Here is a 14,164-nt window from a genome sequence, read left to right on the forward strand (position 1 = left end):
TTCGAAGCATTGTTTATTTAATGAATATTGAAAATTGAAAAATAAATATCGACATTATTTTATTTCATTTCATTGGAGCAATAACCGTGTTCAATTCATTTTGTATTTTTTTAAGATGAAACAAAAGTGTGGTATAATCAATAAGATAATCACAGCATAAGATATGGAATATTTTGTAGTTGCATTGATGCATTTGTAAGAAAGATCTTTGGACAATCCAATCGTTTCTGACCAAATCAGTCAATGAATCAAAATATTAAAAAAAGGAAAAAGAAGATGCTCCTACCTGGATTCGAACCAGGATTACAGGATTCAAAGTCCTAGGTGCTAACCATTACACTATAGGAGCTTCGTCTCGAAACTTTCCAATCTTTTTTATTTACCGATTTCTTAAATTCTCTTTAAAATTTCCCATTTTCTGTTAATCGTGAAGGTTAGAGAGTGAATGGTATCTTCAAAATTTCACTTTTGTTTTTTTTTTTCCGGATCGGACATGTGTCGGGTTATTGATGGTTGTCTGGATTTTTTTTTCTTTGAAAGTTTGTGAAGTAAATTGAAATAAGCTTAAAATTTTCATTTTTCTAGATGTTATAATTTTGAGGAAAGTCATAAATTGTGCTACATAAAAAATTTTGTTTATTAAAAGTGAAGATTATTATCTCTTTTAAAGCTGCAATAATCTATCTTTTTCTTTTTTTCGAATGCAATACCTTTACAAATGGTTGAGGAAACGATGCATTCTTTAATAGCAGTAGCATCATTCAGTCTCCGTTTGAAAATTGTGGATCAATAACTCAAACAAAAGAGTATGGAACAAAAATACTGCTGATAACTCCGAGTACAAAAGATGCTCTATCTCTTCTTATCTCTCCTCATTCTTCCATTAAAATGCTTTTCTCTCTTCCTTCACTTTTCCAAGCATTCTTCACTTTCTTCTTCTTCCTCTTCTTTCTCCTCACCTTTTCTATTTCCTTTTTTATCATCTGAATTTTCCATTATCCACTCAATTTCATTTCCATTTATCGTATGCTCTGAATTCAGTCTTCTTTTTATTTCTCTTTTCTTTCGTTTTTCAATCAATAATCTTTTTCTTCTTTTCCTTTTCTTCTCATTTTTTCTTGTTTCTTTCCTTCAAAAATTCCCTTCTTTATTTATCTTTAATCTCTGATTCACATGCAAACAAGTTAAGTGCAACAGAATAAAAGAAGTGGATGATGATGACTACAACAAAATGGAAGTTGTGTGATGTGATGTTATTATTTTGGAATAGGAAGAAGAAGATGATAAATAAATGGATTGAATAAGATGTTGGCGGTTGAGAGTTATCGAGGTGGATGATGACAAATATAAACCGTAAAGAAAGGCGAAATCCTTTCTTCTTGTTTTCTTCTTCCATTTTTGAGTCCTTCTGGCAAACGTTTCCTCCAAATCCTTCATACATTTAGCAAAACTCTCTCCTTCTTGCCAATAAAAAATAAGAAACATATGACAATTCATCTTTCTGTTTCTCTCTTCTTTATTTTCCATTTTTTGTTCGCTTCTTTCACTCAAATCATCTTTCTTCTAAAAAAACTATTCTTCCCCAAAACTCAACACAATTCATTCTAACACAGTCCGGTTCTCCTTCGGCGTGTGCGTTTTGCCCAACATTCGCTTTCCCTTTCTGACAATTCCTCGATATTTTTCTTTTCTTCCCAGATAGAATTCTTCTTCTCTCATAAAATTTATAGGTTTTTCGTTCTTTCAACAGCCTAAACTATTAAATTACACAACGTCAATAAAAAAATGGAAGCAGACCTTCAAAATCTGTTTTAAATCCATTTTCAACCCTAATTCTTTTGATATTGTTAATTTTCCTCAAACAAAAATTCGTTATTCCCCAATTTCCAACATCTTTGCAAGAGGATCCGATAGCCGTCCTTTTAAACATTCTTTTTTACGTCTAAGGAGTCGATTTCTGACTTAACGATGTAAAGAAAGACTTTTATAATATTTTTCAATTCCATCGCGTATTGTCAGAATGCTAAACAGAATCCAACACCCACGAAATCCCTTTCTCTTGCACACTGGATACGGCACCAATCATCCTCACTCGAAATTCTGCCCTGAAAGGTTAAGATTGGCCTTAAAAGCAATTTGTCAGATTCTTGTAAAAAAAAGGTGAATATGGAAATATCATCATAATAAATGGTTATAATAATAAATACAAACAAGCATATATTTTCATTTTTTAAAATTAAATTGTTGTTATTCCGTGATCATCCAAATATAAAAATCTTCAATCAAAATTCCAAAACAAACGAATCGTTATCATTATCTCGCGCTCCCACAGGAAAAGATGTTGTTAATTTTGTTTCGCAAATATCTCATTTAACAAGGAATATGGAACGAAATTTATTGCTTTATGAATTTTGTTTCACGTCGTTCTTTCAAACATTTTCCTCGACTTTTTGATATTTCTATATTTAATATTGCACGGTCATGTCAGAATTATTATTAATGAATTTTTGAAAAATTTTGGAACAAATCGTAAAAAAATTTCATAAATTCAAGAATTCTGTCTCATATTTTCGCTTTTTTGAAAACTATTCGATCAAAGATTCCATTTTAACAAACAGTAATTAGTTATTCGTTTTTTATCTTTGTAATATTTTGCCAAAGATTAATAAATAGCAATGACTGTGTGAAAGCTAATATTTTTATTTCCGTTTTGAGTAATTATTTTTCATTAATTTCTTCTAATTAAACATGTGCTCATTAAATAAAAATGACAAAATATTGTTGTTTTCTGAATACAATATTCTTATTAAAAAATACAGGATATGATCGTAATAGAAAAATTCACAGGTCAACAGTTGTTGTTACATTTATATTCTTTTTATGACGATTTTTTCAATTTTTTTTGAAGAATTGTTTTCTGAACTGGAAGATTGTGATGAAATTGAACAGGAAAAGAAAATCCTTGAAATGAATGAAATGATACAGAATATGAATAAAGATGAATTTAAATCTGTTTTCACAAAAGAACTATTTGACAAAATCAACAACAGGATTGAAGAAAAGAAACTTTCAATTGAAAATACGATTTTATTACTGAAGAGTGTTGGATATTGCAATGATCTGAAAAGTATTTGGATTTATTGTTTCAAAGAATCTTCGTTGAACGCAAGACTTGAAGAGATGATTATTGATGAAAATGAGAAGAAAGATGAAATAAATGAAAAATTTCTTGTTGGCCTTTGCGAATGCTATCTTTTGCTTAACGAGGAGCTTTCGTATGAAGTGCTTTCTATTTGTATTCACTGCCTTCTGAAAGCCGCATCAGACAAAGAGAAAAAGAAAGAAATTCAAAAAGACGTGGAAATAGCTTTATTAGCATTGAGTAACATATACGAATATTATGTATGAAAATCAAAACTTCATTTATGATGATTTTGGATTTCTTTCGATTTTTTATAAGGAAGTTGAAAGAGAACTGTATTTGAATGAAATCAAAGAAATCATCAAATATCACCAAAAACATCACAACCTGACACGGCTTGCGTATCAGTCAGCGTGGCAGTTTTTGATAATCCGATTGTTCAGCAACCGATCTTTGGAAGGTACAATTGCAAATGAGTTGCATTTTATCAGAGAAACAAGAAGAGAATTGGAAGAGCTGAAATGTTGTGTGGACTGGAAAAAGAAAGAAAAGCAAAAAAGAAGAGGAGAAAAAGAAGGGAAAGAAGAATACGTTTTAATAAGATGGCTTCAAAGTTTGGATCATTATTTTCGCTTTTGCCAATCGAAAACTGCAGAACATTCTGAGCTTATTGGAATCATCACTCAGTTATTTCGAGCAGCAACTGATAATCACAAATATATTAGCGCGCGTTGCCTTTATTTACTTAGAAGAGCAGCAGATGATGGAGCTCTGGAGGTTGAAGACATATTGAAAGGAGGAGCTATTGATGCTACTTTGGAAGGGATAAGTCAGCCCACATTTAATAACAGAATTAAATATGAAAGCTTGGTCTTTTTTACGCATTTTTCAAGGAAATTGAAAGAAGAGGGAAAAGATGAAGTGGAAGAAGCGAAAAGAAAGTTAATAAAGAGGAGAGTGTTCGAAAAGATGGAAGAAGAAGGATACGAAGATATCATCGCAAGCTTTCATAAAAAATTGCATTTTCTTAGCAGTAGGTTTTATTATGGATTATCGTTGAATATTTCTGATTATTTTGTGTATGCTTGAGGAAATGAGGTTATTTTCATTTTGTTTCTCTGAATTTCATTTTTTTCTTTTCTTTTCTTTTCTTTTCTTTTCTTTTCTTTTCTTTTTCTTTTCTTTTCTTTTCTTTTCTTTTCTTTTCTTTTCTTTTCTTTTCTTTTCTTTTCTTTTCTTTTCTTTTCTTTTCTTTTTGTTTTTATGTTAAGAAATCGAAGGATATCCTTTTTTCAATGCACGAAATTGTTTTTGGATCTTGAATAGAGGAAAAGTGCAAATGAAACATAATAGAGAAATTACCCATCGACACTGACTGATGGAGCTGCACGGTTTTCAATCATCTGTATAGTTTTATAACTTTTGAATTGCTTTTTTTTTGAAAACCCGAATTGTGATTAAAAATATAAACAATTTCTGTTACTATCAAAAAAAAAAAAAAAAAAAAAAAAAAAAAAAAAAAAAAAAAAAAAAAAAAAAAAAAAATCCAGCCAACCATCAATAACCCAATACATGTCCAATCCGAAAAAGAAAAAAAACAAAAGTGAAATTTTGAAGATTCCATTCACTCTCTAACCTTCACGATTTACAGAAAATGGGAATAATTTTTTAGAATTTAAAAAATCGGTAAATAAAAAAGATTGGAAAGTTTCGAGATGTAGCTCCTATAGTGTAATGGTTAGCACCTAGGACTTTGAATCCTGTAATCCTGGTTCGAATCCAGGTAGGAGCATCTAATTTTGTTTTTTTTCATTTTGATTAATAAACAATATTGGTGCGATTCGATGAATTCTTTTAATATTTTTCTTATCAACACATTTGCATGACTTTCTTCTGCTGCATATCAAATACAATCTTGTATTAATTGTATTTACCGTTATTATATTTTTTCTATTTTAGTTTTATGACAAATAAATTACCAGACGATTTTGGAAAGGATTTAACTACAGATGAGAGAAATAGACTTGCAGAATGCTTTAAAAAGAAAGAATTTACTGATTTATTTTTCCAATACATGAAGGAGATTTCAGAACCTGGTGCAAAGGAAGAATACGATAAAATGATTGCTATGGCAGAGGAGGAGGCAAGAAAGAAAAAAGAGGAAGAAACAATAAAACAAGTTGTCCATCAAAATCCTCCTTCAAAATCTAAAAAGAATCAACCAAAACCCAAACAGGATACGCGAAATAAAAGACAAAAATCCGATGCGCGTGAAACCAAAGATGATAACGGTTGCGCGAGTGGCCAAGGAAAGAAAGGGGGTAAACCATCTCAGCAAAAAGTTCAAGCGAATAAACAAAAATCTGAACAAAAAGCAAATAATGTTACTTTACCGAAATACAAAATTGTCCACTCCAGCTTTTTTGACATGGGAGATTACACTGAAGTTTGTGCTAACTTATCTTCTTTATGAATTTTACAACTCCAAAAACTTTCAGTCGAAAGACACCGATCTTGTGAGACTTCCCGATCAACTTAAAGCCACATTTGAACTTCCTCTTATTGTATGCTAAGTGTTTTCTTTTTATATTTGAATTTGCTCACGATTCATTTGTGCTTTTGGAAGAGTTCTGTTCAAGAAATAGACGTAGATTTGGAACCAAAGCGTGTTATTTTGACTTGTCCACCAGGTTCTGATCCATTAAAAACAAAGTCTTCCAATTCTTCTTCATCCAACAATGATTTACCTGACTGTATTTATTACGCAGATGTCGAGCTTCCACATCCTGTTATTGTTGATAGCTGCAAAGCATCATTTGATAAGTCAACACGACAGTTACTTTTGGTGTTTGGAGTTGACAAAACAGAAGAAGAAAAAAAGAAGAAGCAATTGAAAGAGCAACTTGAAAAAGAACGCAAGGAAATGGAATTGAAAAAAGACGAATCTGATGATGAAGAAGAAATATTGTCGAAAGATGAAGACGAAAAACAAAACAAGATTATTAACGAAAAACCAGCTGAACAATCAGTTTCATCAACTGACTCATCCAATTTACAACAAAAAGAAAATGAACCTTTTTCTCTCAAAAAAACAGATCTTTCTTTGTCTATTGGCAAACAAAATACAAAAGACTTGCCCGAATCTTCAGTCGAATTCACAATCACTATCAAACCGCAGACCGGAACAATTGACACGAAAAGCGTTGAAATAAGGCCAGAGGACGATGGAAAGGCTATTCGAATTGATTTTTTGACGGAGAATCCAAGTCAAACACATTCATACATTTTGCAGACGAATAAATCTTCCACTTCTTCACCATCAAATGAATCTTCTTCTTCTTCTTCTTCTTCAGCTGCATCTGTGCAGCCAACCCCAAGCAAAATATCTCCTTCTTTTGATGTCACTTCAATCCACCCCACAATAACTCCAATTGGTTTGTGCATTGTTGTGTCGACTGCATCGAAGGAGTCTGAGCAAATGCCAACTTCGGGCTTTCTTTCCTCTTCTGGCTCACTTCGCGAGATGCCCACCATCCATCCACCGCCTCTTTCTCCTTCTGCACAAGCTGTGTTTGACAGAGAGTCACAGAGCTCTGACGATCATTTTGGAGAAGATGTTGAGAATGGGAAAAACGAAACAAGCAATTCAGCTAATGATAATGAACAATTGAATCAGAAAAACAAGGAGAAAACTCAAAGTGAAGAAGGGAAAATAAAAGGAAAAGGAGGAGAGGAAGAAGAAGAAATAGAGATTGTAACAACAAAAGCAGCTGCGCTTGATGCAAAACGAGACGGACAATTTTCTTCTTTCAGACAGTCTGTGAAAAATAGTTCGCTTCTCGATTTAGATGATTTTTAGCACAAACAACAAAAAAACAAATCATTTCACAATCTTAATTTTTTAATATTCACACACACTTTTTCTGTGAATAGATGTGCTGAATCATCTTTCATATTTAAACACATTCTTGAGATGGCAAGAGAAGTTAATGAAATGAGAAATAACATAAAGAAATGCAAAGAGAAGAGCATCCATGAAATGTAATAAAAGAAAACTATGAAACAATCGTCTGTCAGAAATGCTTTTGACTTCAAGAAATATTTATCTGGCGTATCTTTTGTAGCAGGCATTCATATGACTTATGCAAGTGTCTTGACATGCTTTGTTTCCTCAACCACATGTGTTGAAGCTCTCTGTACACTGCTCATCGAAATAATATTCACAGACAAAAGTTGTAAGCTGTGAAAGAAATGAATGAGAAGAATGTTATGAAAAGGAATATTTTTATAAAAACCACTCAATAAAACAACAACAACAAAAAAAAAAGCACACTATTGCCGAGTTTTGTGTCTGGCACGCCTTCAGTAATTTTGAGTGTTTTGTCCAGATTTCGTCGTAGCAGCGAGGATTCTGGATGGACGAGCACTTGTTCATGAGCGTGTCCACATACAGCCCATCTGCACGTCTCTTGAACTCTTCGGGCGAGGCAACCTCGCCATCTCCACTCGACTGCGATGCTGCTGATTGCTGGGCAGTCGGATATCTTTCTTCAAACTCCTTTCTTTCTTTTTCTTCTTCTTGCTTTTGCTGTGTTGTTTTTCTATCTCTTTCATTCTGTTCAGACAGCGAAGCATCCACCGACTGGCTTTGAAGAGGATTTGCTGGATCATCACCCCCATCGTCTTCTCTCACACACGAGTTGGCACACTGCCTGTAGTTCTTCGCACACCCAGCTGAGCAGTCCTCCTTTCTTGACGTGAGGTAGCTTCCTTCGCACAGCATCTGCTTCTCTCTGCACTCTCCAATGCACTTCGGATCGCCCCTTTCGTTCAGACAGAGCGGAATGCACTCCACCTCACCCCGCTGGCACTGCTTCTCGCAGCTCAGCCGGCCATTGCAGCTCGCCTGGCACTTCGCCCGCTCAGCTGCACACACTCTGCTGCACAAGTCCTTCGGCTGCGAGCAGCGAGCCTCGCAGTCGCGGGCCTGTGCCACACACTGCGACTCGCAGATGCTGTTTCCGAGACACATCTCCAGACAGGAATGGAGCGATGCTTTGCATTGGCCCGTGCAATCCTGTGGAAATTGGTAGATTTAATGAATCATTATTTTGAGTGAATTGTTATCAACTTATTGATAAATTAAACAAATAAAAAAACAAACCAGCTTGACTTCTTTCCCTTCCTCTTCTTTCGGTTTCGATGAGTAGTCTTCAGTGCATTGTGCCTCGCAGCGTCGTCTGCTTCCCATGCAGTCGTCGTGACAGGCTCTTCCTGCCCCGCTCCTTTCGCATTTGGCAGAACAATCATTGAATCCTGTGGAACACGACGACTGGCACAGCCGAAGCAGCGCTGTCTGTGGAAGAAGATCGCTTTCCTGACTCCATCCGCTTTCAGACGCATCGCTCTGTCCATCCACAGAAGAAGATGAAGTCAGCCCTGTGTTTCTATCACTGTTGGTGTCTTTATAAGGCCCCTTGTAAATCCTGTCGCACAATTCCAGTGAAGTCTTTCGCTTGTAGCGGCACTTGTTGTAGCAGGCATCATATTCACCAGGAGAGTTGATGGTGCTTCCTTCGCAACTCCGAACACAATCATCGAGTGAAACACCCGTCTTGCCAGCTGAAACAGAACAGTTGGCAATATTTATTTATTAATATTAAACAGAAATACATTGGAAGTTATTGAATGAAAAAAATATAATAAAAATTGATTGAACGAGAAAGAATTAAACAAAAACAGCACATTGCGTTTTTTCCATCTTTCAGCATTGCTCATTGGCTCTGATGGATCTTCGCCTACAGAGCACACCTTTAGACATTTCGAGTCTTGTGCTCTGCATCCAGCATCATATCTAGTAAAACCATATCTGATGCACAAATACATACGAAAAAAGAAAATATCAATTGATGAATTTGAAATAGAGATAGTTAAAGAGAAAATAAGCATGACATAAACACACTTGCATTCACTTTGGCATCCACGTGTGAGCACATCGCAGTATTCATTGCATCCATCCAGCTGAGCTTGGAAGTCTTCTTCTGAAGAATAGTCAGCAGAACTCGGCTGATAAGAAGGAGAAGAAGGAGAAGGAGAAGGAGAAGAAGAAGCAGAAGAAAGAGAAGGCTGAGAGCACACAGCCACATAGTGCTCGTGAGTGACGTTGCACTGCTGCTCACAGGGTGACAGGGCACTCCATCTGACTTGCACGAAAAATTCATTCCCTTTGTCGAAGCAGCGCTGGCGGCAGGAGTCGCCGGGAGTGCTGCAGAGAGAGAGACACAGCGATCATATTCAGACACACATGTCTGCTCGCCTGGCGTCAGCTGAATGGAAGAAAGAAAAGGAAGAAGGAAGGATGGAAGGAAAGAGGGAAAGATTGATTGACATGCAATAATAACGACGATAATGATAATATATTAATATTCAAATGAATAAAGAGCATATATAAACCTTCAGCTCAGCAGGTGATTTGCACAAAGAGAAGCAGTCTTTGCGCTGTGAAGTGATTGTCTCCAAACAGAACAGATCAGCCTCACCGCATTTTTCGAGTCCTTCTTCAAAAGCAGCATGGCAGCTGAGGTCGCATTGAGACACGTCTTCATCGGGGCTGAATGGACAGCGTCTGACACAGCTGCTTCTCTCTCGCCAGCACTCGCTGTCGCATTCAGACCGCTCGTCTGCGCTGCTGAATGAGGAGTCGCATTGAGAAGAGCACTTTTGATAGCCCTCGTGGCATCTGGGTGTGCACGGGGTGGTTGGCTGTATGTGACAGAACAAAAAATGAGAAGAAATTCAAATGAAACAAAAGATTATTACAATGATAATAAATAAATCAATAAATAAGGAAATTAAACCAAAGGATTGTTCTCATCAACACATAGATGGCTGCACTCCTTCTTTTGCTCCAGGCACTGCAGTGAAAGCAGCTTGTCTCCGCGCGACGCTGCCTGGCACACTGACTCTGCTCTGCGGCACATCTCATCACACAACTCGTATGAGAACTGAGGGGAATCTTCACTTTGTTCAAGAGTGGGATATCGAGATGGAGTTGAAGATGAAGCATTCTTATTGACAGAAGGCGCAACTGATTGAGTGTTTGTATTAACAGAATTCCATTCCTTAGGAGCAACTGGATCCTGTGCTGTTGACAGCAGCTGTGTTGCCCTCTCTTTCTTTTTTGGACCGCATTTGTGAAAACAGCGCTCTCTTTCAGCCATGCGTCGTGTGGCTGCCTCTTCCTTTGAGATGCCCTGGACGAAAGAGAGACAGCCCACAAACACAGACTGGCAGTCGTCAGTGCACCGCGATTGCTCACTGCGATATGCCACTTTTGACATGCACAGCTGCTCGCAAACGAAGTGCTTGTTGTCACATTTAGCAAGGCATTGAGAGTCCCCTCTGCAGGAATTGACACACTCTGCTTTCTGTGCTGAGCAATTTGCAGCACACGAGACAGTAGGATGCGCCAATATCTGCTGGATCGCTAAATCCCGCTCTGGGCGGCATTCGTCAATGCATCCGTGGCGCATGTGCCAACAACCATCGCTACATGAATGAGATGCACATCTTCTTTGGCAGGTTTCAACTTCTTCATCACAGCGCGTTTCACAAGGAATCTGTTCAACAAAAGACCATAAAAACATAACAGTAAAATTTCTGATATGATTGTCTAAGCTTTTTAAAACAAACCCCATTTCTGTCTGGAATAGTTGCGAACAATTCCTTTGAAGCCTGAAAAAGAACTGCTGCAGATGCTGGAAGAGAAGGACAAGATTTCACATCCTTTTCATGCAAGCATTTATCATGAAACAAATCACATTTGTTAAAGCAAAATGTTCGTGATGTACTGCAGTGTTCATCTGCATTTCCTTTATCCAGACAAAGTCGATAGCCAACATCACAGATATCATAATGATCATTCAGCGCAACCTGACAATAAGAAGTCGAATAATTTTTGAAATGATATAAAGAATTTTTATGAATGTTGCAAACTCTGCATGTTAGCCCAATTTCACAATCATCAACGTAGGAAGTGTTTGATTTGCGTTGTTTTTAACAGAATTCCTTCTTTTAAAAAAATATTTTTTTTTCCTTTTTTTTTTTTTCATACACATCAATAACATCACCATTGAACAAATAATCCACACACAACAGCTGTGAATGACTGTGATGCAAAAACATTACTGAGGTAAAATATGCAAATGTGTAAAAACATGGTAAAAGGCTGTCCCAGCACTTCTCAGCGAAAAGAAAAATCACAATAAAATAAGGGAAGGCCCGTGGAAAATATATTACATGGCCATCTTGTGTTTTGATGCGAAAAAATAATTGATCATTTGATCTATGCCTTTATTATTTGTTTATGATCCTTCTTTTTCTTTTTGTGACTTTGGAGCATGCACAGGTACAAGAAGCATGCTACACTTTGTCTAGAACTCGGGGGAAAGCTGTGGTAGAAGGTCCTAACGAGCCAGTTGCACAAAATGCACCAGATAAAAATGAATTGTTGAATGATTTAAAGCCTTTTTCTAAAGGCGTAATTGGATTTTGCATTGATATTGCAAGTAAATCCGTAACAAAATATAATTGCAGCACAAGTACTGGATATGTAAACGATAATGAAGATCCAAAAAAGCAATGCGTTTGTGCAGAAAATCAATCCGTTTCTCCTGAGGATCTTGTGAATTATCCAGGCGTTAAAAGTGCAACATGGAAATGCTCTCAAGGAGTACCTGTTCTATTTGCAACCAAATGTCGTCCAAAAGAAGAAATTGAAGTTGAATACACTTTTCGACCAAATCATGGACAATGCATTACATGTTTGTAGACTTTGAAAATTTTGGTGACAGTTGAAATGTATTGATTATTTGTTTTTTAATTTAATAGCTGGGCAAGATACAACATGGCTGGCAATTGGTATTGCAATAATTGTTATTGTTTTTGTTTGTGTTTTACTGAGTTGCCTTGAGTGGAAAGTCGCTTCAGAAACTCAAAGTATGAATTTTCTTTATAATCTTTATTATTCAAATAATTTTGTCGTTTTTCTTCTTATTTTTATATCAATTTCAAAGTTAAAAAGCTTTGATTTGTTTCATATCGCAATTTTTACTAATTTTCGTTATTAATGTGTTTATATACTCCGCATTTCATCAAAATATTATACAAGAAAAAAATAAAAAAAGCTATATTACAAAAAATGAATACGCAAGGTTAATGAGATGAGTCTACTGAAGAAGAAGAAGAAGTGCCGTTAGAGTTCTTTCTCTCTTTCTTTGGCGGCTTTCCTTGCCTCTTCAAGCAACCTCCTGTCTTCTTCGCGCTGTTTCAATTCTTCTCTGCGTTGAGCTTTTTTCTCAGCTCGTTCCTCTTTGTATTTTCTGCTCTTCTCTTCTTCTTCTTTCTTTTTCTTTTCCTCTTCGTCTAGTGGACGTTCTGGAAGAGGTTGTTCGTCAATAACAAGATCAGGAATGTGTCTTAAGAGAAACTTCTTAATCCGCTCAGGGTAGTTGAAAGTTTCGCATTTGATTGGATTGGACTTATTCTTTGCGGGGAACAAGAAAAGAGACGGAAACGAGCCAATTATGTATTCTGGAGGGTAGTCGTTTGCTGTAGCATCAAAGTCAGCAACTACAAAGTTTGGATTGGACGCTGTTTCGTTGGCCAAATGCTCATAGTCGAACGCCATCTTCTTGCATTTGTCGCACCAATTGGCGTGGAAGCGTATGAACACATCTTTTGTCTCATCAAGAACGATGCTTTTGAATGTATCTCCAACAACTTTCGTCACGTTGGATTCCTGAACAGTTGGAATGGGCTCTGAACGGAGGTTCATCTGCAGCTTTCCATCCAGATATTTCTGGCAGAACTCGATAATTTCATCAGCTTCAATAGACGGACGAGGATTCTCATCATTCGGAGCATGTGCCCAGTGCGCTCTGGCCTTTCCGAAAGGAGATGGATACCAATCCTCAATGGCAAATCCAGGCATGTTCTCAACAGCAATGCCCATCGTCTCCGTTAATTTTGGATTTTCTGTGTGATCAACAATCACAAACAGCATTTTCCCTTTGAAGTGATGCGCCACCTTTGCCACTTGGCGGTTGAGCCAATCTGGCTCCATGTAGTTCATTTTGCAAAAGTAATATCCAACGGGGACGTCTGGACTGCCGTATTTCTTTGTGTTACCCCACCCGAGTTGTTCAAACAGTGGCTGCTTCGCTTCTTCCACCCAGCTAGCCAATTTCTCCTTCTCAATTTCATTTTTATCATAGACATCCACAGTCTCATAGATTTTGTGGAAAATTTCAATTCGTGTTTTATTTATTGTGCTGTTTACAACTGCAGCCCAAAGATCTCCAAAGACAGGGCTGTCACCTGCAGTTATGAATGACTTGAAGTCACTGCAATTCCTTGAAGGGAAATATCCAATGATAATATGTTCGAAAAATGAAATGGCTTCATCCACTTCTTCGCGACTGTTGAAAATGCGCACTCGGCGAAGAAACTTCTCATCAACCCAATCCAAAATACCTTCCTCTGTCTTGTTTCCTTCGTAAACGGATGGAATCTTTTTTCTTGAAAATTATGAAAAGTATTTTAAACAATAAAAAGGTAATGAAGCTTGCATACAAATAAATTCTTAACTCTGGAAGATTCTCAAGATTTGCTTTTTGGCAAATTTTTGTATTCTCAACACAATCAACTTCTCCAATTTTCATTCCGTATCTCGCTGTTTCACGCATCGCCTTTTGGAAAATCTTTCGAAAAGAGTCGCTATCTTCATCACCAGGCACATGATAAAGAATAGCCACAGGAAGCTCAGATTTAAATGACTTATAATTCTTTTTCGATAACTCATGAATTTTAGGGATGATGAGAGAAAAAGAGTTCTGGAAGAAGAGAAAAACGATGAAAACTTCGAACATCATTTTTTGAAAAACAAAATAAGGGTGAAAAAAACAAAAATATTTCGATTGATACCAAAAATAGTTTGAAAACCAACTTCTGGCAAAGATGTGA

At 36.5% G+C, this 14,164-nt stretch overlaps 5 protein-coding genes across 5 annotated transcripts; 3 read left to right on the forward strand and 2 right to left on the reverse strand.

Moving 5' to 3' along the window:
* Positions 1 to 3,180: 3,180 nt before the first annotated feature.
* Positions 3,181 to 4,671, forward strand: MONOS_17337 (uncharacterized protein; the record flags this gene model as incomplete). The annotated part of the gene is made up of 3 exons (XM_067870249.1): positions 3,181 to 3,402; positions 3,461 to 4,240; positions 4,414 to 4,671. The coding sequence occupies 2 exons, from the start codon at positions 3,181 to 3,183 to the stop codon at positions 4,229 to 4,231; spliced, it is 993 nt and encodes a 330-aa protein (XP_067730609.1). The 3' UTR covers positions 4,232 to 4,240; positions 4,414 to 4,671.
* Positions 4,672 to 5,091: 420 nt separating this feature from the next.
* MONOS_4137 (putative PIH1 CS-like domain) lies at positions 5,092 to 7,049 on the forward strand. Its single transcript, XM_067874185.1, has 3 exons — positions 5,092 to 5,588; positions 5,641 to 5,706; positions 5,769 to 7,049. Exons 1-3 carry the CDS (start codon positions 5,106 to 5,108, stop codon positions 6,999 to 7,001), a joined length of 1,782 nt encoding a protein of 593 aa, XP_067730610.1. The 5' UTR covers positions 5,092 to 5,105; the 3' UTR covers positions 7,002 to 7,049.
* On the reverse strand, positions 7,031 to 11,274 carry MONOS_4138 (uncharacterized protein; the record flags this gene model as incomplete). The annotated part of the gene is made up of 10 exons (XM_067874186.1): positions 7,031 to 7,382; positions 7,476 to 8,219; positions 8,307 to 8,756; positions 8,888 to 9,011; positions 9,105 to 9,268; positions 9,596 to 9,904; positions 10,000 to 10,761; positions 10,835 to 11,074; positions 11,161 to 11,212; positions 11,267 to 11,274. 10 exons carry the CDS (start codon positions 11,272 to 11,274, stop codon positions 7,314 to 7,316), a joined length of 2,922 nt encoding a protein of 973 aa, XP_067730611.1. The 3' UTR covers positions 7,031 to 7,313.
* Positions 11,275 to 11,507: 233 nt separating this feature from the next.
* Positions 11,508 to 12,342, forward strand: MONOS_4139 (uncharacterized protein; the record flags this gene model as incomplete). Its single annotated transcript, XM_067874187.1, has 3 exons — positions 11,508 to 11,964; positions 12,032 to 12,139; positions 12,217 to 12,342. The coding sequence occupies 3 exons, from the start codon at positions 11,508 to 11,510 to the stop codon at positions 12,228 to 12,230; spliced, it is 579 nt and encodes a 192-aa protein (XP_067730612.1). The 3' UTR covers positions 12,231 to 12,342.
* A 53-nt stretch (positions 12,343 to 12,395) lies between these two features.
* Positions 12,396 to 14,073, reverse strand: MONOS_4140 (Protein disulfide-isomerase; the record flags this gene model as incomplete). Its single annotated transcript, XM_067874188.1, has 2 exons — positions 12,396 to 13,719; positions 13,775 to 14,073. 2 exons carry the CDS (start codon positions 14,071 to 14,073, stop codon positions 12,396 to 12,398), a joined length of 1,623 nt encoding a protein of 540 aa, XP_067730613.1.
* Between the last annotated feature and the right edge of the window lie 91 nt (positions 14,074 to 14,164).

This window comes from Monocercomonoides exilis (genome assembly GCF_001643675.1).
Source record: "Monocercomonoides exilis strain PA203 chromosome Unknown scaffold13-1861174, whole genome shotgun sequence".
Classification (NCBI taxonomy): Eukaryota; Preaxostyla; order Oxymonadida; family Polymastigidae; genus Monocercomonoides; species Monocercomonoides exilis.

Coding starts and splice junctions, on each gene's coding strand:
- MONOS_4137 (XM_067874185.1), top strand. CDS start 5,106: ATGACAAATAAATTACCAGACGATTTTGGAAAGGATTTAACTACAGAT. Junction 5,589..5,640: donor ACATGGGAGATTACACTGAA/GTTTGTGCTAAC, acceptor AAAAACTTTCAG/TCGAAAGACACCGATCTTGT. Junction 5,707..5,768: donor CATTTGAACTTCCTCTTATT/GTATGCTAAGTG, acceptor TGCTTTTGGAAG/AGTTCTGTTCAAGAAATAGA.